The following is a 27,889-nucleotide window of genomic DNA, read 5'->3' on the forward strand; positions in this document are numbered from 1 at the left end:
GAGGGCGCGCTGTCCCCGGCGCTGAGCCGCGCGCCTTCCAGCCCCGCCGCCCCGCCCACCGCGCGCGCCGGCCTCCGAGGTGGGCGAGGCGGGGAGGCTGTGGGCGGGGCCTAGCGGGGTGGGACCGGGGGCGTGGCGGGCGGGTTCCGAGCCCCTTGGCCGGGAGGCGCTGTCGGCCAGCGCGGCGAGCGCAGCTCAGCGCCCGGCGGGTGCGCGGCGGGCTTGGGGTGCCGCGCGGTAGCGCACCCCCCTGCGCCCCAGCGGCCGCGGGCTTGCTGCAGGTAACCGACTCTTCCACCTCGCCCACTCCATACCGGCAACCTCGATCTCCTGCTATGGCGCCCGGCGGCGGGTGGAGGGATGGGAAGGATGTGAGGGAGGGAGCCGGCTCTCACCGCGGGCGGGGTGGGCTCTCGGGAAGAGGAAGCGGAGCCGGGGCCGGGGGGAGCGGACGCGCGGTGGGAGTGAGGCGGGCGCGTGTGCACGCGGGACGCCTTCCCTGCGCCTTACTCCTGGTCCGATCCGTGGAACCCGGGGAGAGGACTCCGGTGCCCGCTGTCACCTGGAAGCCACTTTTTCCTGCCGTCTTTCCCCCCTGATCCGGGTAGCGGGTAGGAGCTGAGAAATCGGAGTTGGCTGCAGCCGAGGGTAGGCAGAGAGCGAACAGTTAAGTCGCTGCCGTCCCTTGGGTGCCAGCAGCTCCAACTTGATTTAATGCTCCCCGTAGCCCTGCGAAGAGGCATCATTACCCCCCCCCCCCGTTTTACTGATGAGGATGCCCACACCGGGATGAGAAATGACTCGCCCTGGGGCAAGCCACTGGAAAGGAGACGCCAGTGGGGGACTCGGAAGCCCCCGCGCTTCTCCCTCTTCTCGCTCCCTCTCTGTCCATCGCGCGCGGATCTAGGAAACTCGCGCTGCTGGGTGTGTTAGGGAAACAGGTGATTCTGAAACACATTCTAGCCCCCCTCCTAGGCTTTTGGGGTATTTGGGGGGGGGAGTTGTTTTGTTTGGTTGGTTTGTGTTCTGTCACCTTTTTAGCACCCAGTTTCTGAATCCTTTCTTCCAATTTTTGGTTATTAGCTTTTTGAGGTGGAAGGATCCTCGCTCACAGCCTTTTCGCCTTGCAGCGCTTTCTTTCGATGCAGAACGAGCCCCAGGCACCCCAGCAGGCCGCACGCTTCTCTTTCGCGGTGGATGAGGTCGCCTGCAGATCCAGGCTGGGCCTTATGGGCTGCCCAGGCGGAGGTGAGTTTTGTAGTCACCTGGCAACCTCGGCGCCTTTTTCTTTCTATCTTTCTAGAGGGAAGAGAGTCTTCGTTTTACAAATAGTAAGACAAGAGGCCAACTTGGAAGGATATGCGGGGTTGGCAGAAAGCAGTGGTTCCTAGCGATGAGAACAGGCTACGGGATTGTGTGGCCTGAATTTGGTGAGTGGTAGGTGAGGCACCCAGTCGGTGACTGGTCCCCTGCTCTGGGCATTCTGTCCCCCTTTCAGAGCTGTTCTGAAAGGCAGATTTGTTTTGGAAGGGAGGGGGAGGGGCGAATGGGTTTTAGAGATCAGTGTAAATTACCTGCTAGGAGCCCAGGCAGTTCCAGACAGGCTCCCCTGCCGGGGAACATGGTAACAGATTTCACTTCTGGCAAAAAAGAAGAAACACTGAGCTCTATGGATATCTGCTCTGGCTTAATGGACTTTCCCCCCAACACGTTCAGGATGGTAGTTTCGGGAAAACTTTGAGTTCTTAGAAAGGGCGAACTCTTCCATTTTAAAAGAACAATGTAATAAACTGTGTGTTTACTTTTACAAAGTTTTTATTGGTAAGTGGAAGGAGTTGAGTGTTCCATTTCATGGTGAGGGTTTGAAGGTTGCCTCCAGGTTGTTCTTCGGTGACTGGCTCTGGGAAGGACCTCCTTAGCCTGGGCCCCAAATCTGTAGTGGGTTTCATCCTTCTTTAATTATAATTCATCCTTGACTGATTATAATACTACTTCCAACCACAAGTTGCTTTTTTTCCATTTGTAACTTAGTTGCTTAACACTAAGAAAAATGTTGTCCCTGAGAACTTTCCACTATGTACAAAATCACCTATGTGTAGGGACTGAACGATGATGATGGACGGGGGAGTTAAGGGGGCCTTGGTTAGTCGCGGGTGACCTACAGTGGACCTGCTAAAAAAAAAATCTGTGTGGTGTGGGTATTGACCGTTCCCTACCCGTAACCATGCAGGGATTCTGGCCCAGTGTGACCAAACCTTTCTGCCCACCCGTCAATAGCTGAAAATCTTCATTAAAAAAACAATTGTTTTTAATGTTTATTTATTTTTGAGAGACAGAGTGCAAGTGGGGAGGGCAGAGAGAAGGAGACACAGTATCCGAAGCTGGCTCAAGGCTCTGAGCTGTCAGCACAGAGCCCCAAGTGGGGCTCGAACCCACGAACTGTGAGATCATGACCCAAGCCAAAGTCGCCCAACCAACTGAACCACTCAGGTGCCTTCATTTTTTTTTTTTTTTTTTTAAGTGAAACCTGATTTACATATTGGCTCTTTTTTTTCTTTTTTAAAACCCAAGAAATCAAGTCAGATTTGGTTCATGCATCATTCATTGTTAGATCTTAGAAACTGCTCTACCTGGTGATTGCGTTCTCCGGTGAATGAAAAATTCTGACCTATGATGGTATTGTGCATTTGCTGCGGAGTGAGGTGGTGCGAAACAGATGAATACTGTTGAAAAGGATTTCTTCTGATTCTGTGTCTGTTTTCTATGAAGTATGGGGGTACTTCAGCTGCACCGAGTTAAGGAGTCTTTTATGGGCCAACCAAGGAATTGTGTCACTATTTGTAAGAGTCATTCTAATGAAAATTTATTCATGGTTCTAGTTCAGAATGTCAAATGCCTAACTCCCTGACTTATAAGAAGAGTTCCCAAATGACTGTTCATATAAATCATGTGTGTTTCTCTTGGGGGCCTATCTGTATTCTTTTTTTTTTTTTTTAATGTTTATTTATTTTTGAGAGAGAGAGAGACAGGATGGGGGGGGGGGAGGCTGGGGAAGAAGGGGGCAGAGAGAGAGGGAGACACAGAATCCGAAGCAGGCTCCAGGCTCTGAGCTGTCAGCACAGAGCCCGAGGTGGGGCTTGAACTCATGGCCCGGACCGTGAGATCATGACCTGAGCTGAAGTCGGAAGCTCAACTGACTAAGCCACCCAGGTGCCCCGCTTATCTGTATTCTTAACCACATTGGCTTTGGATGCCTGGCTTAGGGTTGTCATGCTTCCTTGCTGCCCATCTGTGGCAAATGCTATGGCTGTTTAGAACAGTGTTTCTCAAATTTGACATTTTTTGGCCAGTTAAGCTTTTGTTGTGGAGATTGTACTGTGCATTGTGAGATGTGCACCAGCCCCCCTGGTACCACCCTCTGGATGCCGACAGGCTCCTCCCTACAGTTACCACAATCTGAACGACTCCAGAGGTTGCCACATGTCCCCTGGAGGACAAAGTTGCCTGGTTGAGGAAAAGAATGAGCCAGTTTTGGAAGTGCTGTAGCACTTAGGAACTAGGCTATAAATACAATTAACTTTTAAGCTTCTAGTGACTAGAGAAGCTATGTGTAATGTTTAAACAAACATCTGCATTTTAAAATATTCTTATAATAACAGTGACTAAACTGGTGTTCTTGGTGAACAGCCACATGTGTCCTGCCAGAATTTGTCTCCAAGGAAGGCTTAAGTGCAGTTGTTAAATCTCTAAAGTTTAAACTCGTGAGTTCCACACCATCAGCACGGGGCTCTAACTGAATCGAGGGGCTCTAACTTAAGGAACCATGAGATGGGACCTGAGCCGAAATCAAGAGTTGGAGGTTTAACCAACTGGGCCACCCAGGCGCCCCATGTCTTTTAATTTTTTTAAGGTGATAAAATGTCAATGAACCACGCTTGTTGATTTGGAAATTGACCCAATCCCTAATAGAACTCCCAAGAAAAAATTCTACGCAAGAATTTTAATAACAAGACTTACTGTAGATCATGTTCAGAGGAGAATTTCGTTTTAGGAAACATTAAAAGCTTTTAGCTAACAGCAATAACAAAGACAACCATATATTTCTGTAGTCTGAGAATTTTTTTTTTCCCTTGTGTTTATTTTTGAGAGACAGAGCATAAGCGGAGGAGGGGCAGAGAGAGTGGAATAGGGTGGTGAAACCATTTATGGTGTTCGAGAACCCCGGAGGGGAGCAGGTTGGCATGAGGCTGGGAGGGAAGGGAGTTCCATTCAGACAGGTTTTGCTTGTGAGACATCCCACTGGGGACAAGGAATTGGCATCTGGAACTCATGAAAGAGATGGGCTGCGGGGCACCTGGTGGTTCCATCAGTTGAGCGTCCAACTCTTGATTTCAGCTCAGGTCATGATCCCAGGGTCATACATGTCGGCAGCTGTTGCATGTAAATAATCACTGTATATAAGAAAGATCATTTGAGGAGGGGTATGGGATGACAAGAGGAGGCACTGACCTGGAGAGAAAAACCAAAACAGACATAGAGGACAGGGAGGAAATATGGGGACTGTGGGTGTTCTTTTCTTTCTTTCTTTCTCTTTCTTTTTCTTTCTTTCTTTCTTTCTTTCTTTCTTTTCTTCCCTCCCTCCCCTCCCTCACTCCCTCCCTCCCCTCCCTCACTCCCTCCCTCCCTTCTTTCCTTCTTCCTTCCTTCCTTCCATTTTCCACTAGTGATTGGAGAGACTCAAACAAGTTCTGAGGTTGCTGGCAAGTTCCTGATGGAGAGGGAGAGGCCAAAGATGTGGGAGTGAGAAATACTTGAAGAATGAGCGGGCCAGGTTTCAGAGAAGGCAAAAAGCTCTTCCATTCCATTACACAGGTTGGGGGATTGGTCTTTGATGGAAGGAGGGAGGGAGAGGTTGGATAAGGGGCCTCAGATTTGAGCTCTCTGAAGGAGGAGGCAAAACCTGCTGAGTAGGGAGTGTTTGTGTGTGAAGCCAGATATTCCGTCAGCGAGTATTCATCAAGAATTTTCCAGTGCCCCACATTGTGGTAGGGTCCTTGGACAGTATTGTAAATAATGTTGATTGCCACTGTGCTTAGCCCTGACAGAATAAGAAATACATGTTTGGTCTTTGTCCTTGGTTCCTGACCGAGCTCTGAAGCCCTTGGAATTTCCTGAGAGATTGGGAGGAGAGGAATGTCTTTTGTTATTCATAGAAGCTCTTTTCCATACCTGAGTTTATGCTCCTGAGGTAGCTTAGGCGTGGGGGCACCTAGGTGGCCTTTGAGGTAGCTTAGGCGTGGGGGCACCTAGGTGGCCTCAGGATGGGGCTGGTCGCCAGCCAGAACAAGTAATTAGCTGAAGCTTTTAGCCCCAACCACTGTCCTCTGGGAAGACGGGAGGGGCATGCCTAGATACTGGGCTATGAAAACTCTAGATCCACCCAATTTGGAGAACTTCTGGGTTGATGAACACCTCAAGATGGCGGGAGGAAAGGGAGTCCACCAGGAACCCTCAAGGTAATTGTGAAGTTTCACAGTGACAGGGAGAGTGACTGCTTTTCAGAAGAACTGTGGCTACAGAGACCCATTCTGGAAACAGCTGCTGGGAAATGTTTTCACCGCTAACGTAAACATGTTGCCAAGAAATACGGTAGATTTCGTGGCTGACCAAAATTTTTTTTTTTAATTTCTTAAAAAATGTTTTATTTTTTTGAGAGAGCGTGAGGGGGACGGGGCGGGGGGGGGGGGGGGACAGAGGAGCCGAAGGGGCTCCGTGCTGACTGGCTGAGGGCAGCAAACCGGAAGCGGGGCTGGAACCCACAAGTCGTGAGGTCACGACCTGAGCCGAAGTCAGATGCTCAGCCCACTGAGCCCCCCGGGCGCCCCTCAAATCTCTTAAAAAAACAAACAAAAAACTTTAGAAACTTAGAAAAGGAATTGTCTGACAAAATCTTTCAAGTGAAGACGATCCCTGGGTTTTGACCCATTTGTCAGATTTATAAAAATGTGATGACACCCAGTGGGGGGTCTGCGAGGACAGTTGATGTGAGAACTACCAGCTGAAATTCACCAAAAAAACCCCTTTGTATAACTAGTGGGTAGATTGAACACTAACTATCAAGAATCAGGGAGCGGAGCTGTGAGTGTTCTACTGTGTTCCCCAGCCTGTCCCTGTCACCCCAGACAGCCCTTATTTTTTTTTTTATTTAAAAAAAATTTTTTTCTTAACGTTTATTTATTTTTGAGACAGAGAGAGACAGAGCATGAACAGGGGAGGGTCAGAGAGAGAGGGAGACACAGAATCCGAAACAGGCTCCAGGCTCTGAGCTGTCAGCCCAGAGCCCGACGCGGGGCTCGAACTCACGGACTGTGAGATCATGACCCGAGCCGAAGTCGGATGCTTAACTAACTGAGCCACCCAGGCGCCCCCCCCCCCCCCAGAGAGCCCTTACAATGTTAGAATACACAAGCTTGGAGCGTCCTCCAAAGTGCTCTATCACAACATCATTAACCAAGAGATTTTCAAAAATTAAACAGATTTAGTAATATATTGCTTTCACTACAAATATTAATACCAATTCATCTGTTATGCCATAAGTGACTAAACGAATAGGCTTTAGTCCTCCTCTCCCCGTCTTTTTTGTTTTACAATGTGCAGAATTTATTAGCGCAGTAGGGTGGCAGGATTTTTTTTTTTTTTACCTCAATACCTGGGATTTGTCGTCTCACCCCTTCGAGGAGTGAAGAGGCGGACACAAAATGAGCAGCAGGCAGAGGTCTTTGGAGTATAGGATCAGAAAGCAAGAAGAGTATGAGCTCTCTTCACAGAGAGGGGGCGTTGGAAAGTGAGTGCCTGCGACTATAGGGGAGGGTCCTTGTTTTATGAGGTTCTAGTCATGCCCCTCCCCTTCCTTCCCCCAGGTTCCTTCTCAGGTTTTCCTCTTCATTGGCTTGACGCCTCTAGGTGCTGGGTGGTCCATTCCTGATTGGCTCGTTTCCATTGTATGAGGGGTGGTCTTCGGCCCTAAGGTGAGGTTCCCGGTGGGTCACTGGTCTTCTGGTCTACTGATTTTGAGTCAGGTCTTTTGTCAAATTCCTGAAGCAAACCGGAGGGGGAGTAGGTGGGGTCTGTTACATTCTTAAGAGGAACCTTACCCCTGAGGGGGTTTGCTGTGGTCAGACATTCCCAGCCTTATTCCAAAATGTGTGTTCTTCCCTACCTGGGGACTTGAGGTCCTGATCTTTTCCTTCTCTGCCTATTTTATTCTGTCGTTTCCTATCATAGTAGTACACGAAATTTTTTCAGAAAGATACATATATCGATAGGACTTTACTCAAAGGTTTTACTCTTAGTGTTGGTGCGAAAAAATTTACAAGCCTATCACTGACAGTGGAGTTAAAGTGGGGCTCACCCCACAGCAATTTGAGAAACCGATTTCCTTATAAGACTACCTCTTCCCCATGACGTGCTCCTATAATTCATTCATGGAGAACAAAATTGCCACTAGAGCTCAAACTCTGAAAAGCAACGAATACAAAGTGTATGTGTCTTGCTTCTCTCGAAATGTGTACATTCAACTTACTTTTAGATAATCCACTTTAAATGCTTTAAAAAAGACAGAGAGAAGAAGAAGAAGAAAAGAAACTTCTGGAGTGTTGTGGCCAGTGCTATGCTCTAGGACAGGTAAATGCATTAAGTCATTTCAACATAGGCCATGTGGTTCTTGACTCAAGCCGTTTTGGGTCTTTTTGGTAAGCAGATTGGAGAGGGCTACATTCTCCTCTGCAGGTGAAGGTGAGGGTTCAAAACCAAGTCTTGAGTCCATTCTGCCCGGTCTGGGGACTCTGACCGCATCTCCCACAAAAGGCTCATTTGGGGTAGCAGCAGGATTCAGCTGGTCACCGGGTTGCAATCAAGTAGTCATGAGTTTTCTGGAATCAGTGGTGGGACCCAGGAATGCGCCCAAGGCACTGTCCTGGGCTAATCGACTTGCTGGGCTTGACTGTCCTTTTGATATGCGTGCAGAACGCACCTCTGGGATGCCCCAGTTCCATCCACAGAGTTGGAACATCCCGATCTCATCTTTGCTTACTCTTTTCTCATGTCAGTCTGGTTAAAAGTCATTAAGTTCATCCAGGAAGCTTCATTTCTAACACCATTGCTAATGAACAAAACACTTGGTTTACAACAAAAATTCCGGAAGTAGTAGCTGCTCGTGGAGTATGGCCATCCCAGGAGTGAGTCCCTTGTAACCTCCCCAGCCCCAGGGGGCACCCTCAGAGCTATTGTTTCTAGCCCGGCTGGCTAGCTGTTCTGGAAAGTTCCTTTCAGCACTATAATGGATGCATTGTTCCCAAAATAGGTTTTTTGTTTTATGTTTTTGTTTTTGTAATTTATGATATTTATTTATTTTTATTTTATTTTCTATTTATAAAAATTTACATCCAAATTAGCATATAGTACAACAATGGTTTCAGGAGTAGACTCCTTAGTGCCCCTTACCCATTTAGCCCATCCCCCCCTCCCACAACCCCTCCAGTAACCCTGTTTGTTCTCCATATTTACGAGTCTCTTCTGTTTTGTCCCCCTCCCTGTTTGTATATTATTTTTGTTTCCCTTCCCTTCTGCTCATCTGTTTTGTCTCTTAAAGTCCTCATATGAGTGAAGTCGCATGATATTTGTCTTTCTCTGACTAATTTCACTTAGCATAATACCCTCCAGTTCCATCCACGTAGATGCAAATGGCAAGATTTCATTCTTTTTGACTGCCGAGTAATACTCCATTGTATATATATATATATATACCACATCTTCTTTATCCATTCTTCCATCGATGGACATTTGGGCTCTTTCCATACTTTGGCTATTGTCGATAGTGCTTCTATAAACATGGGGGTGCATGTGTCCCTTTGAAACAGCACACCTGTATCCCGTGGATAAATGCCTAGTAGTGCAATTGCTGGGTCGTAGGGTAGTTCTGTTTTTAGGTTTTTGAGGAACCTCCATACTGTTTTCCAGGATGGCTGCACCAGCTTGCATGGCCAGTTCCCAAAATAGTTTTTAACTATATTGACCCAACCTATAATTTCCCCTAGAAGGCTCCACCGATAACCTTTGTGTGAATTCCTTGAGATCAGGGAGACACATTTTTTATGATTGTATTTTTCCCCCAGAACCTAGGATTCCGTTTTGTGTAATAGCTGCCTGGGTGTGGAATTAAATTGAGTGCATTCGGGTTAGTAAACCTGAAATACAGTTTCTGATTTTGGAGGTCTGAAAAAAGTTACCTGTAAGAATAAACTAAAGATTTGAACGTTGTCCAGAGAAGAGAAAATATAAATAATAATAATAATGAACAAATTGCTAATGTTTATTAAGGGCCCATCTGTCAAATATAAGTTTTTGACTTATATTTTTCTTTATGAAAACTTAAGGTACACATGACCCTAATTCAATCAAATGGCCGAAAAGTGCTATTCTTCTCCTTCTTTTTTTTAATGTTTATTTATTTTTAAGAGAGATGGAGAGAGGGGGACAGATCTGAAGCAGGCTCTGTGCTGACAGCAGTGAGCCCGATGCGGGGCTGAAACTCCCAAACATGATCATGAGATCATGGCCTGAGCCAAAGTCAGCCGCCTAACCGACTGAGCCACCCAGGTGCCTCTGTTCTTGTTGTTCTCATTTGTTATTATTTTTACCAGAGAAGAAGCCGAAGCCTGGAGAATTTAAGAGCTTACAGGAGTCTGAGTTAGTGGGTGATGACACCCAGTTTTTGAGCTGAGCAGTCTGGCTTCAGAGCTGAAATCATTGCTACTAAACTGTCCTTCTTCTCCCATGTAAACATACTCAAGAGAAAATATTGAGCCCCTGGTAATCAAAGAAATACAAAATGAAACTCAGTGATGTAACATTTTACAGCTGGGATATTGACAAAAATAATTACACAGTGGATGAATATGTGGTACATAGTTAAGATAATTACATAGTAAATGTAGAAAATGGTGCTCAGATATTATGAGTGGCAGTATGAGTGACTATAGTCCGTTTGGAAGGCAGTCAAGAGCCACAGAAACTTGGAAGTTTTGATCCAAGCATCCTATTCCTAGAAATCCTTTATAAAGCCAAGAGAAAACACTATGTGTATCTTCAAAAGAGTTCATAGTTCATGTTCATAACAATATAATTTGGGAATACCCTTAGTATCCAACCACAAGACACCTACTAATTGTGGCAAAGACAATAAAGACTCTCTGGTGTCCATTAAAAAAAAAAAATGAAAAAAAAAAAAAAAACAAAACAAAACCAGAATAGGAAATTGAATCCCAGATGCTATGACATCTACTCACAAATATAAGTCAGTAGTGTCCCTGGACAGGCATCAGAAGGGAATACGAAAATGATGTGTAACCGGCCTGGAACTCTAAGTAGCTTTTTGTTTGTTTGGAAAGTGTCTTTACTGTAATGCTTTGCGAGCCTGTTTAACCGGAGCTTATGTTGGAGGATTTGGGCCATTTAATCTCAGTTTGCAATTTTGAGTGAAAATTAAAGACTTAAACATTTCAAAGGTGCTTGAAAAAAATACCCCTTCCCCCAAACAAAAAGAGGACCACTGAACGTTTTCGGGTGTGTGCTTCTCAAATTTGTCCAGTGACCACTGACAATATATTTGGAGCCTTGTTTTTTAATGGGTTTATTCTGTACAGACTGGAATGCAGCTTATCTGGATGCTGTTTCATCTCAAAAACCTTTTTTTCATGTTATTACGTAGAGAATTCCCTCATTCTTGGCTTTGGCAATACCTTCGAATTCAAGAAAGATACCTAAATGTAATCTGGATACAATGAAAATGTGGGATAAAGTTTGCCACTCAAATTTCTGCACCTGCTTTGAGGGAGTGGTCAGATCACTTATCACATTGGGTATCTGAGGTTGAAGAGGTTGCTCTGCTGTACCTTAGGGCTGAAGCCTTCAGAAGAAGAGTTGTCTTACTGACACCCGCAGGAACGTTTGGAAGGTTCTGGGGCTCCTTGGAAGGTAGGAGGTAGGGCAAGGTATGGTTCGAAGCAGTTAAAACAACTGGACCCAGGGTTGTTCTTGGCCGGAAAGTGAGACTGCTCTGTTCCCTCTGCCTTTGGGGAGTCAGCCCTGCTGGTAAACTGGAGCCAATGACCTTAGTCAAGGCAGCCTAGAGCCTCAGTTTCCTTGACTGTCGAAGTGAGAGGCAAAGTAGCTAGTTCCAGGGTTGCGTAACTCTTCTCGTGAACAATCTCCTTAATCCCAAAATAACTTCCAGGGTAAAAGTGCCATCGATTTTAAAATCTCCTTTTTAAGGAAATGAAACCACCGCTGTAGCGAACACATAGTTCATCAAGTGCCTGTCAATTTCAGACGCTGTTAATAACATAAAGAAGAAAGGGAGTCCTCGGACTTGTGCAAGTACAACCTGATTGGTACTTTGTCTTGCAGCAGGACTTCCCGGTCATCGTCATCCTCCGCTCCCCGCGCTCAGCCTGGCCCGAGCTCGGCTTCCCCAGCCCCTGTCCACCGCCCACCTGCTGAGGAGCAGCAGAGTGCTGTGTCACTCAGGAGTTGGGGACCCCTGACCCAACCCAACCGCCCTCGTGCGCTGTGCAGAAAGGTAAGGTCAGTGCCGAAGATCGTATGAGCACCACGCGGTACTAGGCCAGTTCTTTGGGGTTTCTTTATAGAGACTCCATCTGTCAGACCACACACAGGGGGCTTCAAATTCACGGTATGCTCCCCAACGCACCGTAACTGGGAGCATCTAGATACTGTACTCTGGTTTTCTCATCTGGAAAAGACTATGAGCTTGAAGGTACATTTAACAAAAGCATCCAAGGCATTCATTGCTGTACCTTTCGTTGAGGGAAAGAGGGGATTTTCCTTTCTTTTTTTTTTTCTTCCTTCCTTCCTTTCTTCCTCCCTTCCATCCTTCCCTTCCCTCCCTCTCTCCTCTTTCTTTCTTTCTTTCTTTCTTTCTTTCTTTTCTTTCTTTTTCTCCCTCTCTCTCCCTCTTTCTTTTCTTTTCTTTCTTTCTTTCTTTCTTTCTTTCTTTCTTTCTCTTTCTTTCTTTCTTTCCTTCCTTCCTTCCTCCCTCCCTCCCTCCCTCCCTCCCTTCCTTCCTCCCTTCCTTCCCAGGGAACTTCCTTCCTTCCCTCCCTCCTTCCTTCCCAGGGAACAGCATGAATAGAGAGGGTGGGCTAGGAGTCTGAGACTAGCCCAGTTACCAGTAGCTCACTGACGATGTGCATGGACCAGTTACAGAGACCAGGTTATGTGGAATTTCATGCTAAAATGGGAGATGATGGTGATGACACCTCTTCTGTTTATGGAGACGCTACCACATACTAGTCCCTGTATGAAGTGCTTTGTAGGGTTTTCTAAACACCACCAACCCCATGAGGAGGGCATTATGACCTCGATTTTTCAGATGAGGAAGCTAATAACACTTGAAGAGATTAGGCAGCTTGCTGAAATCATGCATTAAGGCGTGACATAGTTGCGGGGCACCTGGGTGGCTCAGTCGGTTGAGGGACCAACTTGGGCTCAGGTCATGATCTCATGGTTTGTGAGTTCGAGCCCCGCGTCTGGCTTTCTACTGTGAGCACCGAACCCTCTTTGGATCCGCTGTCCGCCTCTCTCTCTGCCCCTCCCCTGCTCACGCTCGCTCTCTCTCAAAAATAAATAAATATTAAAAAAAGAAAAAGGACATGACATAGTTGTGATTTATAGTCCCTCCTGTTTGAGTTCACACTGCTGTTTTTCTCTGTGGCTGACTGTGAGCGAGTGACATTCGATTTCAAAGAAGGGACGATCAACTGCAATTTGGGAACAGGACCACATGCTAGAGGTTGAGCTGGACTTTAACATGTTGAAAAGAGCACTTCTCATTTCTGCCAAAGATTAACTTGTTATTTTTCTGTATGATAGAGAATATCTACCCTGACAATTGTGATTAGCAGGCCAAAAATCCAGACATATGTTATGACCTGGAATTTTAGGACTTCCTTTAAAAACAAAAAGGAATCTAGTATTTTGGAATTAGAACTTCTGGTCCTGGGAAGTATTTAAAGCCTGGAATATTTGAAATCGGGGTTGTTCAGAAAACCCTTGACACACGGGCTGTGTGACGAGCAGGTGGGACGGAAACCAGGGCCAGTGTTAAGATGTCTCTGCTAGAGAATTGTTCTTGATGTGTGGCCTGGCCAGCCATGTGCTCTCTGTGCCCTCGTTTTCTCATCATCCAAATTACGAGCGGACAAAATGAACTTGAAAGTGCCTTTCAAATCCAAAGTTTCGTTTCCATAACACCGTGGTGGTCTATTCAGTATTCTAAACCACCTAGGATTAGATGTAAAAAAATGAAAGAAAAAAGTTTACTACTTTTCGGTCTGGAAGTTTGAAGTGAATAATAAGATCTCTCACTCTTGATTTTGGCCTGCAGTGGTAATGAGGTGAAGATTCCTTTTTTACAAATGTGTGTGTGCACGCACGTGCATAAGTAGATATATTTCATTTAAGTCTATCGAGGTCTGCCTCCACAAATGAACTCTGCCGCCTTAGTGGACCTGTCTGTCCCATTTCAAAGTTAGTTTAGCCCTAAGTCCTGCTGTCAGGAAAGTGGGATAACACTAAAGATGTGTAGGCAGTCTTTGAGAGGGGGGGCGACAGATGATCATTGTTCTTTACCTTCAAATTTTCATGACACTAACCTACAAAGGTTTTTTGTGTTCACACAACCTGGGTTCACTCCTCCCAGTGCTCTCCTAACATATGTTTCTTCATGCTGTCTTCTCTTAATTTAAAAAGCCTCTTTTGGGGCGCCTGGGTGGCTCAGTCGGTTAAGTGTCCAACTTGGCTCAGGTCATGACGTCACAGTTCTTGGGTTCGAGCCCCACATCGGGCTGTGCGCTCGACTCCTCTGTCTGCCTCTCTTTCTGTCCCTCTCCTGCTCATGCGCTCTTTCTGTCTGTAAAAAATAAATGAGCATTAAAAAAAAATCTATTCATTGTTGTGGTTTACCACATTGAGAAACACACCTCTTGTAATAGATTTTGGAAAGTGGTCTTCAGGGCTAATGGAACATGAGGGGCAAACAGCTATTATCTCTCACTTTCCTTTTCGTTTTAAAACTGGGTTTGCCATACATCACAGTCTCTTCCTTTGCTTCAGGCCTTCAGATGTGTTCTCTCTCCTTTTTCCTACTGTCTGAATCCTACTCATCTTCCAAGATTCAGGTCAGCTGTATTCGAGGAAGCCTTCTGGATCCTTTCTTTCCTTTTTTTTTTTTTTTAAAGTTTATTTATTTTCAGAGAGAGAGAATGAGCAGGGGAGAGGCAGAGAGAGAGGGAGAGAGAAAATCCCAAGCAGGCTCTGTCAGCACAGAGCCCAAAGCACTTGCGAAGTGAGATCATGACTTGATCCGGGGCTTGAACTCGCGAACTGAGATCGTGACCTGATCCGGAACCAAGAGGCAGACCCTTAACTGACTGAGCCACCCAGGTGCATCTGCTTTCTTTCCATCTTGGTGGATTTACAGCTTTCAGTTAGTTCTGTAGCAGAGACCTGGGTGCGGTGCATCTGGCCAGCCGAGGCTGCTAGGCAGAAATGGTAGGTTTCAGTTCCTCTTTCTGGCATCAGCTACTTAAGGGCTTGGTTGTGCCTCCAGGGGAAGAAGCAATAGGGAGAAGAGTGAATGCTATTTCCAGCAATGAATGAAGTTCACTGAAGTTCATAGCTTCGTCCCACAATAGTATAGTGAATAAATGAAAAAAAATCTATAGAACTTTTCATGCCATTAATTCAGGTGTAGAGAACCCTTTCTTTTCCTCTTTCTTCCTTCCTTCCCTTCTTTCTCTCATATAGGTGATCACACAGATGAAACCTATGTATAATTTCATCTAATTTAAAATCAGGAACAGGTCATTGAGAAACTTTCATTAGTTATGCTATATAACTTAATTTCTTTAATGTTTATTTATTTTCTTGAGAGAGAGAGAGACAGAGCACGAGCAGGGGTGAGGCAGAGAGAGAGAGGGAGACACAGAATCTGAGGCAGGCTCCAGGCACTGAGCTGTCAGCACAGAGCCCAACATGGGGCTCGAACTCGCAAACTGTGAGATCATGACCTGAGCCGAAGTCGGATGCTTAACCCACTGAGTCACCCAGGCACCCCCTGAGGTGTCACATTAGCACAAGCTCCTGAGACCCCAACAGTGTCTGCTCCTCCAGACTGGCCAGGAAAAGTTCTTGGGGTGCTCCAAGCTTAGGAGCATGATTAGAAACACCAAGCTCCACAGTTTCGGTCACCATCTCCCAGAGTTCGTTCCAGAGTTTTCTTGGGGTCCAGCCACAGAAACACAGGCAATAGGAAACCTACTATGAACAGCTCTGGACCCCGTTTCCTGTGCCCTCTTTCCACGCAAAATAAGATCTTACAACTAAAACACCAGATGGTGTGACTGAAGGAGAAGGCTGAACCCAGCGCCACCCCCCCCCACCCCCCCACCGCAGGGCCAGGCACAGAATGTGGCACAGAGAATCACTCATTATGTCTGTTGAGCGAACAGAAGGCTCTTTCTCGGGAAGCCCTCTGACTTCTGAGTCGGTAAGCATCTGACTTCTGCGCAGGTCATGATCTCACGGTTTTTGAGTTCAAGCCCCGCATTGGGCTCTCTGCTGTCAGCACAGAGCCCACTTCAGATGCTCTCTCTCCGCCCCCCTCTGCCCCTCCCCTGCTCACTTGCACGCTCTCTCTCTCTCTTTCAAAATAAATAAATAAACTTAAAAAAAAAAACCCTTAAAAATAAAATGTGACCCCTCAGAAACCCGAGGTGACAGGCGAGGTTCCCTCCGATGAGGCCATGGACGCACAGGTGGAAGAACCCTACCCCGAATGGCAGGACATGGCCTTGGGGTCTTAGCTGCTTCCTGCCCCTTCCCTTGGCTGCTTCAGGGTGGCGCTCGGTCACCCTTGATTGAGTCGCCATCCTCTGAGATACTTGGACCGACACCTTTAGCATCGATCACGATAGTGGGTATTTTGTTCCTGTCACGGCAGCCTCTGGGTCACACAATGACGGTCCTTGGGAGTTTGTGAAATGGAGCCCCAGAGGAGTCTCCAGTGGAACTAGAGGCCAACTGAACTGAGACCATCCTTCCTGCAGTGGAAAGACAATGGCTGTGGACCCTGCTTTCACCTTCTGGCCGTTTGTTTACGCACGTGTTATGCGCACGTATATGTTTTTAAGAACAAAAAACCATTTCCACTACTCAAAATGGTACAGTAGGCAACAGGTAGAGAGAATTGTTCTCCTGTATAATAGTGTTGTTTGGACTGAAGCCGGAACTACCTTGGTGGAAATTGCCGAGAAGAAAGGAGTTTACCTTTTTGAAATCCACCCTTTCTTCCTTCCCCTTGACTCACCTGTCAGCTCTAACCTTACCCAAGGTTAACAGAGCTAACGAGTGCAGGGCCCTTTTTATCTTGCCCCTTGTCTCGGAGTCTTGAAGGCAATGAGAGGCTCAAGAGAAAAATCCTGATCGTTCTTAGGGGTGTGTACATATGTATACACATACTCACATAAATCCGCTAAATCCTTCCACTTGGAGGTCTAAATAGGTTACGTCATAAATTTTTAACAAAACTTGTATTATTCCTTTCTCCCTCCTTCTTCCTGCTCTGCCTTTTCATTATTACCATTAATTATTTTAAAAAGAGTTTAGGAAAATAGAGCCTGAGCCACAGGTAGCTCGTTTCTTTCTTTCCTTTTTTTTTTTTTTTTTTTTTCCCCATTTTCTAGGTAGTGATACTTAGCTGAATTCACTGAAACTGGTAAGTGTGTGATTGGGATGAATGTCATCTTCTGGAATTGGTTTCTTTAAAATACGGAGTCGTGCGCTAGTCATACTTAGCTGTTAGTTTTTACATTGTAAGGTCTTCTCCCGTTTCCGAACTTAATTGCAAACCGAAATCTACCTTTGATAATCAGTGGTTTCTGGACTTCCTTTACACATATCTCCCTACGTACTTATCCTTGCGAAAACAGCCCCCCACTTCTTCTGTCTCCTCATTACCATTGGGAGAGGTGATGGATGAGATTGAACAGGAGGGGTGGTAGATGAGATTATCGCTTGGAGCAACGACGTCACTTAGAGCCTCTCCCACGGGCAGGTATGTAATGCTGGGCAAAGCACACAACCCATTGCTTTCAATGACCATCTTTCCCGTTGCTCTGTTCTCCTATTAAGGTTTCATTGGATCTCGATTGGACGACTAGTGTGTACATTAAGACTGATGCCCAGCAGAGCTAAGCCACAGAGCACGCCGATTGCTTTTTTTCATCATTGCGTGTCTCTGATTTCTTTGGAATCAATAATTACCACCCCCAACCCTCCCATCATTTGCTTTGTTTGCAAAGTACTTTGTTCACAAGTTCACTGCCCAAACTCTGCCTGTAGTTGAAATCGGTGTTCAATATGCTTCTTCCCTTCATGTATTCCAACAGTTCCATCTAGAAGACATCTCTCCTGGGGCCTTCTGATCTGCCCCAGCCGGTTAGGGTTGTCTGTTGGCCTGTGACATGGCCTAGGATGTTCCTTTACTATCATCCTGGGATATACCTTTTCTGATTCTTATACCTTCTCCTTTCTTAGTTTATACTTTAGGTTTTTTTGTTGGTGTTATTTAGTTTCTTAAAGTAAACTCTACCCCCAAAGTGGACTCGAACACACAACCTCGAGATTAAGAGTTGCACGCTCTACCCACTGAGCCAGCCAGGCACCCCTATACTTGTTTTGATGGCGCTTATCCTCCAGTAATTTCCTGAAATAAAGCGCATAAAGGTAAATGTTTTGCGAATTTCCATGTCTTAAGATGTAAAATCTTTTATTTTACCTTTAATTGACTTAATAATTTATCTGGTTCAAAGAATTCTCATCTGGAATTGTTGCCTTCAGCATTGTTGAAGGTATTCCAGATTTTCAATCTGGCAACCATTCTTTGTTTGTGAGAAATAATCTTCAGCCATTTAATTAATTGCTTCCATGTTTTTTTTTCTGTTTTGCCTTTCTGGAGGTCCTATTATTCAGATAGTGGATCTCCTGGTCTGGTTCTTTCTCTAAATGACTATTTTTTTTTTTTTCCCTCTAATTTCCCCACCAGTTGGTTCGTCTGTTTGCTTAACTCCCTGAGAGTTTTCTCACTTTATTTTCCAGCACTTCTATTGAGTTTCTCAGTTTTTCCTATCATGTCATTAATTTAAGAGCTCATTTTCATTTTCTAAGTGTTCTGTTTATGTGGTTTCTTATTTTTTCTAGTCCCTGCTGTGAAGCAGACCTCCCCAAATGTAATAAATAAACATTTCCATTTTTATTTTATTTTTTTTTTTTTTTAATTTTTTTTTCAACTTTTTTTTTTTTTTTTTTTTTTTTTTTGGGACAGAGAGAGACAGAGCATGAACGGGCGAGGGGCAGAGAGAGAGGGAGACACAGAATCGGAAACAGGCTCCAGGCTCTGAGCCATCAGCCCAGAGCCTGACGCGGGGCTCGAACTCACGGAACGCGAGATCGTGACCTGGCTGAAGTCGGATGCTTAACCGACTGCGCCACCCAGGCGCCCCTCCATTTTTATTTTTTGCTCACACATTCTGTGGGTCAGAAATCCAGATAAGACTTGAGTGGCTAAGAGCTGATGTCATCCGGTGGCTTCTTCACTTACATGTCTGGCACCTGGGCTGGGATGAATGAAGGTTAGGTTCATCTGGGACTGTTGACTTGGGTACCATGGACTCTCCATGTGGCTTTTTACAACAGTGAAGCTGGTTCTTCAGGGAAGTTTCTGGAGAGCAGATTTTCCAAGACCACCAATTGGAAGCTGCATAGTTTTTTGTTTTTTGTTTTTCCAGTAGGCTCTACACCCAGCAGGGAGCCCAACTCTGGGCTCAGACTCACAACCCTAAGATCCAGACCTGAGCCGAGATCAAGAGTCAGATGCTCAACTAACTAAGCCACCCAGGTGCCCCAGAAGCAGCATGGTTTTACGTGACCCAGCCTTGGTGGCCATACGGTGTCACATCTGCCAAACTCTTCTGGTCAATGTAGTCATGAGGTTGACCAGATTCAAGGGGAAAGGAATTTTGACTGTTTCTTGATTGTAGAATACAAGGTCATACTGCAAAAGAGCATATGGGGTGGGAGTGTTGTTTTGTCTGTTTTCAGGCTATATAATCTGTTTTAATTACTGACTGGTTGAATGCAGTATTTTTTCCTATCTCTCTGAGGACATTATTATTAATTTTCTTCTCCGTATATACAATCTGTTTTTGAACATTTGGGGAAATTTCCAATTTAGGCAGCGTATTTAAGGCTTGGCCTGGTTGGATTCCCTAGTAAATAAACTCCTGCTTTGGCTTGGCTATTCAAGTGCTGGGAACTGATAGCTGGAAATAGGGAAGGATATCTCAATACCTATTGTCTTTGCGTTCACTTAACCCCACTGTTTCCTGGTTGAAAACCCCGCTTTCCATTAGGCCTGGTGTGCCCCAGGCTGCAGAAATGAAATCTCGGGTCTTGGCCAGCTGTCAGGGTAGAGACCTAACTGTTCTTATTTTTTTATTTCGTATTTTTTTAAAGTTTATTTATTTATTTTGAGAAACAGCTCGTGTGTAAACGGGTGAGGGGCAGAAGGAGAGAGAGAACCTAAGCAGGCTCCCGCTGTCAGTGCAGAGCCCAAGGTGGGGCTCGATCCCCAAAACTGAGATCATGATCTGAGCCAAAACGAAGAGCTGGATGCTTAACTGACTGAACCACCCAGCCCCCCCAAGACCCAACTGCTGTTTTCTTCTTTTTGAGAGAGACAGAGCGTGAGCAGGGGAGGGGCAGAAGGAAGGGGAGAGAGAATCCCAAGCAGGCTGTGCACTGTCAGCACAGAGCCCAGTGTAGAGCTCGAACTCACAACTGGTGAGATCATGAACCATAAGATCACGACCTGAGCCGAAACCAAAAGTTGGACGTTTGACCGACTGAGCCACCCAGGTGCCCCAAGACCCAGCTGCTTTCAAACAGCTGCCAGTCAATACTATTTTGTTGTTGTTGTTGTTGTTGTTGTTGTTTAAGCACTCTCACCCCCCATTGGAATCTGCCACCATTTCTCTGACACTTTTGAACACCCTGTAGCATAAATAGAGCTGATTCTTTCTTTCCCTACTGTCAGTCAGCCTGGGATTCTTGGGTCTGTTTAATCAGTTCCCTCTCGACTGTCTGCTTTTCCAATTTGACTTGCTGCTTCCTCTCTCACTCTCCCTGAGGTCACTGTTGTTTGTCCTCCTACTCCAGTGAGAACTTCACTGCACCCCAATCCTGACCAGTTGGAGTTGTTCATTTTCTTCTGTTGGAATGCTTCTAGAGACTGAACTGTTACCTCGGGTGCGTTTGACCTCTTTCTTCTTGTCCCCTTCCTTGACCAGCTCTCCTTAATTAGTATCAGCATCATAAAAGGTCAGAGTTTACTTTTGTTATTTATAGACCTTAATATTTTTGTGCTTCTTGGTTTTAATTTCAAAAAGGCACGTATTAAGATCTATTGCCGTTAGGTCCCGGCTTTCCTTCTTAACATGGTGGAATTATTTTCTTCTTCCATGTCTTCTTTTTTTTTTTTAATTTTTTTTAAAGTTTATTTATTTTTGAGACAGAGAGAGACAGAGCACGAATGGGGGAGGGTCAGAGAGAGAGGGAGACACAGAATCGGAAACAGGCTCCAGGCTCTGAGCAGTCAGCACAGAGCCCGACGCGAGGCTCGAACTCACGGACCGAGAGATCGTGACCTGAGCCAAAGTCGGACGCTTAACCGACTGAGCCACCCAGGCGCCCCTTCTTCCATGTCTTCTTAACTTGTGTTTTTCTACTTAAAAACATTCATGGTCGGGCCCACAAGGAAGTCTTCCCTTTCAGGAAAGGCATCCGTATTCAAGGGAGAGACTTTCGGTCTCTGCTAAGAGACTCTCTCATCCCTGCTAAAATGTTTGCCAGGTTCTTTAGTAGACTCTGGGTGAGGAAGCCTTGGTGTGTGTTTGGGTCACGTAGCAAAATGGCAGATTAGGGGCATCTGGGTGGCTCAATCAGTTGAGCGTCCGACTTCAGCTTGGTCACGATCTCATGGTTTGTGAGTACGAGCCCCACTTCGGTTTCACTGCTGTCAGACTGTCCGTGCAAAGCCCGCCTTCAGATCCTCTGTCCCCCTCTCTGCGCGCTTCCCCGCCTTGTGCTCTTCAAAAGAATAAGTATTTTTTTTAAGTGGCAGATTAAATGTAAATGGACTAAGATCTCCAATCAGAGATCAGCAATATCGGTTTTTAAAAAGTAATCCAACTATAGGATATCTACAAGAGACATGGTTTAGATTTAGAGACACAATTAGGTTGAAGTAAAAGAATGCAAGTATACACCATGCAGACAAATACCCAAAAAGAGCTAGGGTAACTATACGAATATCTGACAAAATAGACTTTAAAACAAAAACTATTAGAGACAAAGAAGGACATTTCATAATTATGAAATGGATAGAAGGAAGAACGTCAACAAGAAAACTTGAACTATAATATAAACCAACTAGACTAATGGACATCTGTAGAACAATTCACCCAACATCAACAAAATACACAGTCTTCTCAAGAACACACAGAACATTGTCCAGCATAGGCCATTGTCTTAGACCATCAAACAAACCTAGGAACATGATCACTATGTTGAAAGGTGAGCCTATGTCTAGCTTTGTAAGAAACGGCCAAACTGCCAAAACGATTGTACCATTTTGCATACTTGGAGCTCATTACACCTCTTGAGTGCGTAGATTAGTTTTTTTAAATCAAATTGGGGAAGTTTTCGGCATTATTTAAATATTTTTTTCTACCTCTCCCCTGTTTCCTGTCCCCCCCCCCCCGCCCCCACCTTTTCTTCTGCAAGTTCTACTGTGCACCTGTTAATATGCTTAATAGTATCTCACAGGTCTATGAGGCTCTGTTCATTATTCTCTCTCTCTTTTTTTTTTTTTAAGATTTATTTTTTGGAGAGAGAGAGCATGAGCAGGGGAGGGATGGGGGGCGGGGAGGGGGGAGTGCAGAAACAGAGGATCCGAAGCAGGCTCTGCAATGAAAGCAAAATGTCCAATGCAGGGCTCGAACTCACTGTGAGATCGTGACCTGAACCAAAGTCGGGACACTTAACCCATTGAGCTACCCAGGGGCCCCCTATGTTCATTTTTCTTGTACCTTTTTTCTTTTTGTTCTTCATACTGGATACTCTCACTTGACCTCTGCTCAGTTCCACTGATTTTTTCTTCTGTTAGGTCACACCTGCTGTGGAGCCCTTCTAGACACTTCTTCAGTTCAGTCATTGTACTTTTGAATTCCACGTTGCGGTTGGGTTTTTTCTTTATAATTTTTCTCTCTATTGAGATTCTCAGTTTGGTTAAATATCATTCTCATCCTTTCTTTCAGTTTTTTGGTTCTTTGAACATACTTCTAATAGCTGACTTAAAGTCTTGAAGTCCAATGCCCCAACTTTCTCAGGGACAGTTTTTAATTGACTGCTTTTTTCCTGTATCTGGGCCAGACTTGTGTGTTTCTTGCTGTGTCTTGTAATTTCTTGTTGTTGTTGCAAAGGGACATTTTATAATGTGTTAACTCCGGAAGTCAGACCTCTGTCCAGGGACCCTGCCCAAGGTTTGTCATTGTTGCCCTTTTGTTTACCGACTTTTCTAGGTTACTTTTCAGAAGTTTATTTTCTTTGTAGTGTGAGGCCACTTCAGTTTCTCTGTTCATTTAGCTTAGAGATCAGATCGTTTAGTGGTTGCATAGAGACTGCCTCAAATGTCTGAGCCGGGAAAGGGTAGGAACTGCTTAGTGGCATCAGTTTGTTTATACGACCTGATGTCTTAGCGGTTGCGATGCTTAAGTATTTTAGCAGGCTCCCCCCCTCCCCCCCCCCATGTTTCTTGAATACACGTCTGGTGTCGGGTGGTGGTGGTGGAGATACTTGCAAGAAGATGAACTAAGCCGCTAACTCAATTACAAGGTTGTCTTTAATGGGCCAGTGAGCACAGATATCTTCCCTGGTGGGGGGGGAGGAGGGTAAAACATATTGGATTTTCCAATCATATTCGACCATTAAACTATTCCTTGGCACCCACTTTGGGACATGCTACTAGAGGTTTTTTTTTTTTTTTTTTTTTTGGAAAAGCTTGACCCAAATTACAAATATTTTCAGACTTGAGCCATACACAAGCATTAGGAAAACAAGACTGGCGGGAAAGAAATTTTAAAAGAGAAAAGTGAACCAGCCATAATTTGGAGAAACAAAAAGTGAATACGTAGGATTAGTTCACCAGCATGCTTATGTGTATGTACACTTACGTGTGTGTTACATCCCTTCACATATTTCCCTTTTCGTGTCACAGATTTTTTAAAAAGCCTCATGGGGCATAGCACCATCGGTAAATGCCTGGTACATTTAAGAAGCCTGACTGCGGGAGAGGCCCCCTACAAACGCTGTTACCTGGAATCTGAGAACTAAGTAAGCCAGACTTTCTTTAATTCTAAATGGCAAAAAAAAAAAAAAAAAAAAAATCTAAATACTTTTCATAACGTTATACTAATAATGGCCAGTTGTTTATTTTTATTTCTGTTGTTAATATTCACAATTTATTTGCTAACTAAATATTTAAAAGTTCTAGTGTTAATCTAGTCCTTTAGTTAGAACTTTTAGTTCTAGTGCTAACTGGTCTTAAAAAACAATTTCAAAAAAACAAAAACCAGTTTCAGATCTCTAACTCTGATATGGAGATGATCAATATTATTTGACTTTCTTTGTTAGAACAGTAGCACTTGGGGGCGCCTGGCTGGCTCAGGCAGTAGAGTGTAGGACTCTTGATCTCGGATTGTAAATTCAAGTTCCACGATGGTTGTAGAGATTACTTAAAAAAAAAAAACCTTAGGGGCACCTCGGTGGCTCTTGATTCCAGCCCAGGTCGTAATCTCGCAGTTTGCAGGATCAAGCCCCACGTCAGGCTCTGTGCGGACGGCGTGGAGCCTGCTTGGCATTCTCTCTCTCCCTCTGTCTGCCCACCCCCACTACGTGCTCGCTCTCTCTCTTTCTCTCCCTCAAAATAAGTAAGCTTTCAAAAATAAACAAGTAAAATAAAATCTTCAAAGAAAAAAAGAGCAGTAGCCCTTATTGGTTATAGAAGCGATTACCAAGTTATGAAATTGATTTTTGCAAACAAAACATACTTGGTAATCCTTGTAAACATAATAAAAATGGGCCAGGTTCCTCGTTGGAATCTAGACAAAAGGCCTGTCATACGTTATCGTTTGTATACAACTTGTTTTTCACAAGCCTTAATCATTCTAACCTGTGAAAAGCGTTGCAGGAAAGGCAACCGTGTCCCTAGTTTGGACTGTGTGTGTCCTCTCTTCCTGTGGTCCCGTGGTATGGGACTAGGAGAGGTGTTCAAAACAGGCCCAAATCAGGCCTTTCTGGTTTAGTTTGACAATTCAGTGGGCTTGTTCCCCCCCCCCCCCCCCCCCCCCCCCCCCCCCCGTGAGTCTTTAAAGGTCACAGCTATTTTTGAACTTCTCCTTAAGAGCACCTCCAGTCCCAAACTGGTGAGGAGCAGAATGGAGCTGATCTCTTCACATATTTGGGGCCGGGGGTGCCACCCAATGGACATCAATGGGTGTGTCGGGAGGAACCCAGATTAGTAATGATTTCAAGGCAAAGGGTGCTAATAAAACTAAGAGGGGAGAGCAGGAATTCACCTCACCAACTGTGGAGAGTTAAAATAATTATAGCTTAGGTCTTCAACTCTGATTTGTACTTCAATATTCCTGAGAGGTAAAATGTTTAGGACATTCTAGCACGTCTTTATACATAGGTTTTTTTCAGATTTTATTTTTAAGCAATCTCTACACCCAACATGGGGCTCGAACTCAAAACCCTGAGATCAAGAGTTGCCTGCTCAGGGCGCCTGGCTGGCTCCGTCGGTTAAGCGCCCGACTCTTGATTTCCACTCAGGTCATGATCTTGCGGTTAGTGGGTTCAAGCCCCACATCCGGCTCCGCACTGCCCGTGCGGGGCCTGCTTGGGATTCTCTCCGTCTCTCTTCTCTGACCCTCCCTGCTCACGCTGTGTCTCTCTCTCTCTCTCTCTCTCTCAAAAATAAACAAACGTTAAAAAAAAAAAGTTGCATGCTCTACCAACTGAGCCAGCCAGGCACCCCCCCCCAACGCCTTGAATTCTTTTTTACTAATCTAGTATTAATATTACAGACGGTGTGTTTCTTCTGACACTGTCCTTTTCCTCTCATGGGCCAATTTGGTTCTATTTTAAATATCTGACCTAGCCAAGAGGATGGTTTTTAAACCTGAGAAGATGTCGGCAAAGACCACATTTATATATATTCCTTCTGTTTTTCTTTTAGCGCCATTCTCCATTTCAAGATGCCTTTGCCGTTTTGACAGATGCAAACTGACCCCTCTCGAGGCCACGGCAGAAGGGGAATCGTGACTGTCTGAAGCCTGGAAGACTGCCCTCAATTAAGGAAAATCCTCGATCATTGTCTGAAATGCTGAGAAAGTTGTTGCGAAGGAGACTTTTCTCTTATCCCACTAAGTACTGCTTCTTGCTTCTTGTGTTTTCCCTAGTCACCTTCTCTGTTTTAAGAATTCATCAAAAGCCCGAATTTGTAAGTGTTGGGCATTTGGAGCTGGTTGGGGAGAATCCTAATAGTAATATTAATTGTACCAAAATTTTACAGGGGGATGTAGATGAAATCCAAAAGGTACAGCTTGAAATTCTAACGGTGAAATTTAGGCAGCGCCCTCGGTGGACAACCAGCGACTATATAAACATGACCAGAGATTGCAATTCTTTCGTCAAGAGGCGCAAATACATCGTAGAGCCCCTTAGTGAGGAAGAGGCGGAGTTTCCCATTGCGTATTCTATAGTGGTTCATCACAAAATCGAAATGCTTGACAGGCTCCTGAGGGCCATCTATATGCCTCAGAATCTCTACTGCATTCACGTGGACAGAAAATCAGAGGATTCCTTTTTGGCCGCGGTGATGGGCATCGCCTCCTGCTTCAGTAACGTCTTCGTGGCCAGTCAGCTGGAGAGCGTGGTGTATGCCTCTTGGAGTCGGGTTCAGGCCGACCTCAACTGCATGCAAGACCTCTACAGGATGAATGCAGACTGGAGGTACTTGATAAATCTTTGCGGCATGGATTTCCCTATTAAAACCAACCTGGAGATTGTCCGGAAGCTCAAATCGTTAATGGGTGAAAACAACCTAGAGTCCGAGAGGATGCCATCCAATAAAAAAGAAAGGTGGAAAAAGCATTATACAGTTGTTAATGGGAAGCTGACCAACACGGGCACGGACAAAATGCACCCTCCTCTTGAAACGCCCCTGTTCTCAGGCAGTGCCTATTTTGTGGTCAGTAGGAAGTACGTGGGCTATGTGCTAGAGAATGAAAAGATCCAGAAGTTTATGGAGTGGGCCAAAGACACCTACAGTCCAGATGAGTATCTCTGGGCCACCATCCAGAGGATCCCCGAAGTCCCAGGCTCACTGTCCCTAAGCCAGAAGTATGACATGTCTGACATGCACGCCATCGCGAGGTTCGTCAAGTGGCAGTACTTCGAAGGTGATGTCTCCAAGGGGGCCCCCTACCCACCCTGCAGCGGGGTCCACGTGCGTTCCGTGTGTGTCTTCGGAGCAGGTGACTTGAACTGGATGCTACGCAAGCACCACTTGTTTGCCAACAAGTTTGACACGGACATTGACCTCTTTGCCATCCAGTGTTTGGATGAGCATCTGCGGCATAAAGCCCTGGAGACACTGAAACGCTGACTCTTCATCGTAGGCAGCTTGAGAGATAAAACCCACGCGTGAGACGAGACGCACCCCATCCGATTCTTCGGCCTTGTTCATACACATCCGAGAAACTCTAGGGGGCGCCCTTGGGGGTGGGGACTCCCAACTGTGCGTATCCTCCAAGCTCTGTGGTTTCTCCGGAGCACGGCGGGCTAGAAAGGTTGTAGCATCACAGGTTGACCTAGAGTTAGCATGGGGCCAGGACGGGCGCTGAGTGGCCCGGGGGGGCTGGGGAAGAGACCGTGCGAAAACCAGCCTGTTGAAAGAGCTCAGGGACTTAACAAAAGGATTTTGTCTGTGCCAAAATTACTTTGAGAGCTTTAAATACGACAGTTTTCTTGATCTGAATAAATTTGTAGCAACAACCAATTGTAAGGATATAATTTATCTTGCAGGATTTATTCGGTGACATAAGGAGTTTGACTTTAAGTGATCGTTGTAAATAACTTTGTCGTAACATTGTGCTGTGTGTGTATCAGTATGTGTCATCTCAGGGAACTTGAAAAAGGGGGCTTGATTGAACATGAACATTTCTGACTAATTTTCCCTTCCAACAATGTATAGATGTTTTTTAAAAGAAGAAAGTGATGATGTCTAGTTTAGTTGATTCTGTGAATCATCTTAGCTTATTAGAAAAAAATCTCTTAGGTTATTTAAAAAGTTAAGATATCTTTGTTGTTCTAGTGTCTACAGAGGACACTTTAGTTTTTCCAAATATTTTTCTCTACTTTCTCCCCCCCCCCCCCCCAGTCTCCTCAGACCCCGCTATCAAGCTGTACTGTATAAAAACTTGTTTTCAAGGGCGCCTGGGAGGCTCGGTTGGTTGAGCGCCCGCCTTCGGCTCAGGTCATGATCTCGCGGTTTGTGGGTTCGAGCCTCATGTCGGGCGGGCTGTGTGCTGACAGCTCAGAGCCTGGAGCCTGCCTGGGACTCTGTGTC

General features: G+C 45.4%; 1 protein-coding gene across 5 annotated transcripts; it reads left to right on the top strand.

Annotated features, from left to right (window-relative positions):
- Positions 1-194: 194 nt before the first annotated feature.
- GCNT1 (glucosaminyl (N-acetyl) transferase 1) lies at positions 195-27,312 on the top strand. Of its 5 annotated transcripts, XM_047102362.1 has the most exons (6): positions 202-281; positions 1,084-1,248; positions 11,467-11,638; positions 23,474-23,589; positions 25,496-25,759; positions 25,832-27,312. In XM_047102362.1, the coding sequence occupies exons 5-6, from the start codon at positions 25,640-25,642 to the stop codon at positions 26,924-26,926; spliced, it is 1,215 nt and encodes a 404-aa protein (XP_046958318.1). In that variant the 5' UTR covers positions 202-281; positions 1,084-1,248; positions 11,467-11,638; positions 23,474-23,589; positions 25,496-25,639; the 3' UTR covers positions 26,927-27,312. The 5 variants fall into 5 exon arrangements, with proteins under 5 accessions (XP_046958291.1, XP_046958283.1, XP_046958301.1 ...); XM_047102335.1 differs by having other exon boundaries at positions 195-281; positions 1,131-1,248; positions 25,496-27,312; XM_047102327.1 differs by having other exon boundaries at positions 201-281; positions 25,496-27,312.
- Positions 27,313-27,889: the final 577 nt, after the last annotated feature.

Source organism: Lynx rufus, unplaced genomic scaffold (genome assembly GCF_022079265.1).
Source record: "Lynx rufus isolate CCGP_SWC_20201006 ecotype Redwood Valley unplaced genomic scaffold, mLynRuf1.p SCAF_10, whole genome shotgun sequence".
Lineage (NCBI taxonomy): Eukaryota > Metazoa > Chordata > Mammalia > Carnivora > Felidae > Lynx > Lynx rufus.

What these genes read in the sequence shown, in the direction of transcription:
- GCNT1 (XM_047102335.1), top strand. Translation starts at nt 25,640, where the DNA reads ATGCTGAGAAAGTTGTTGCGAAGGAGACTTTTCTCTTATCCCACTAAG.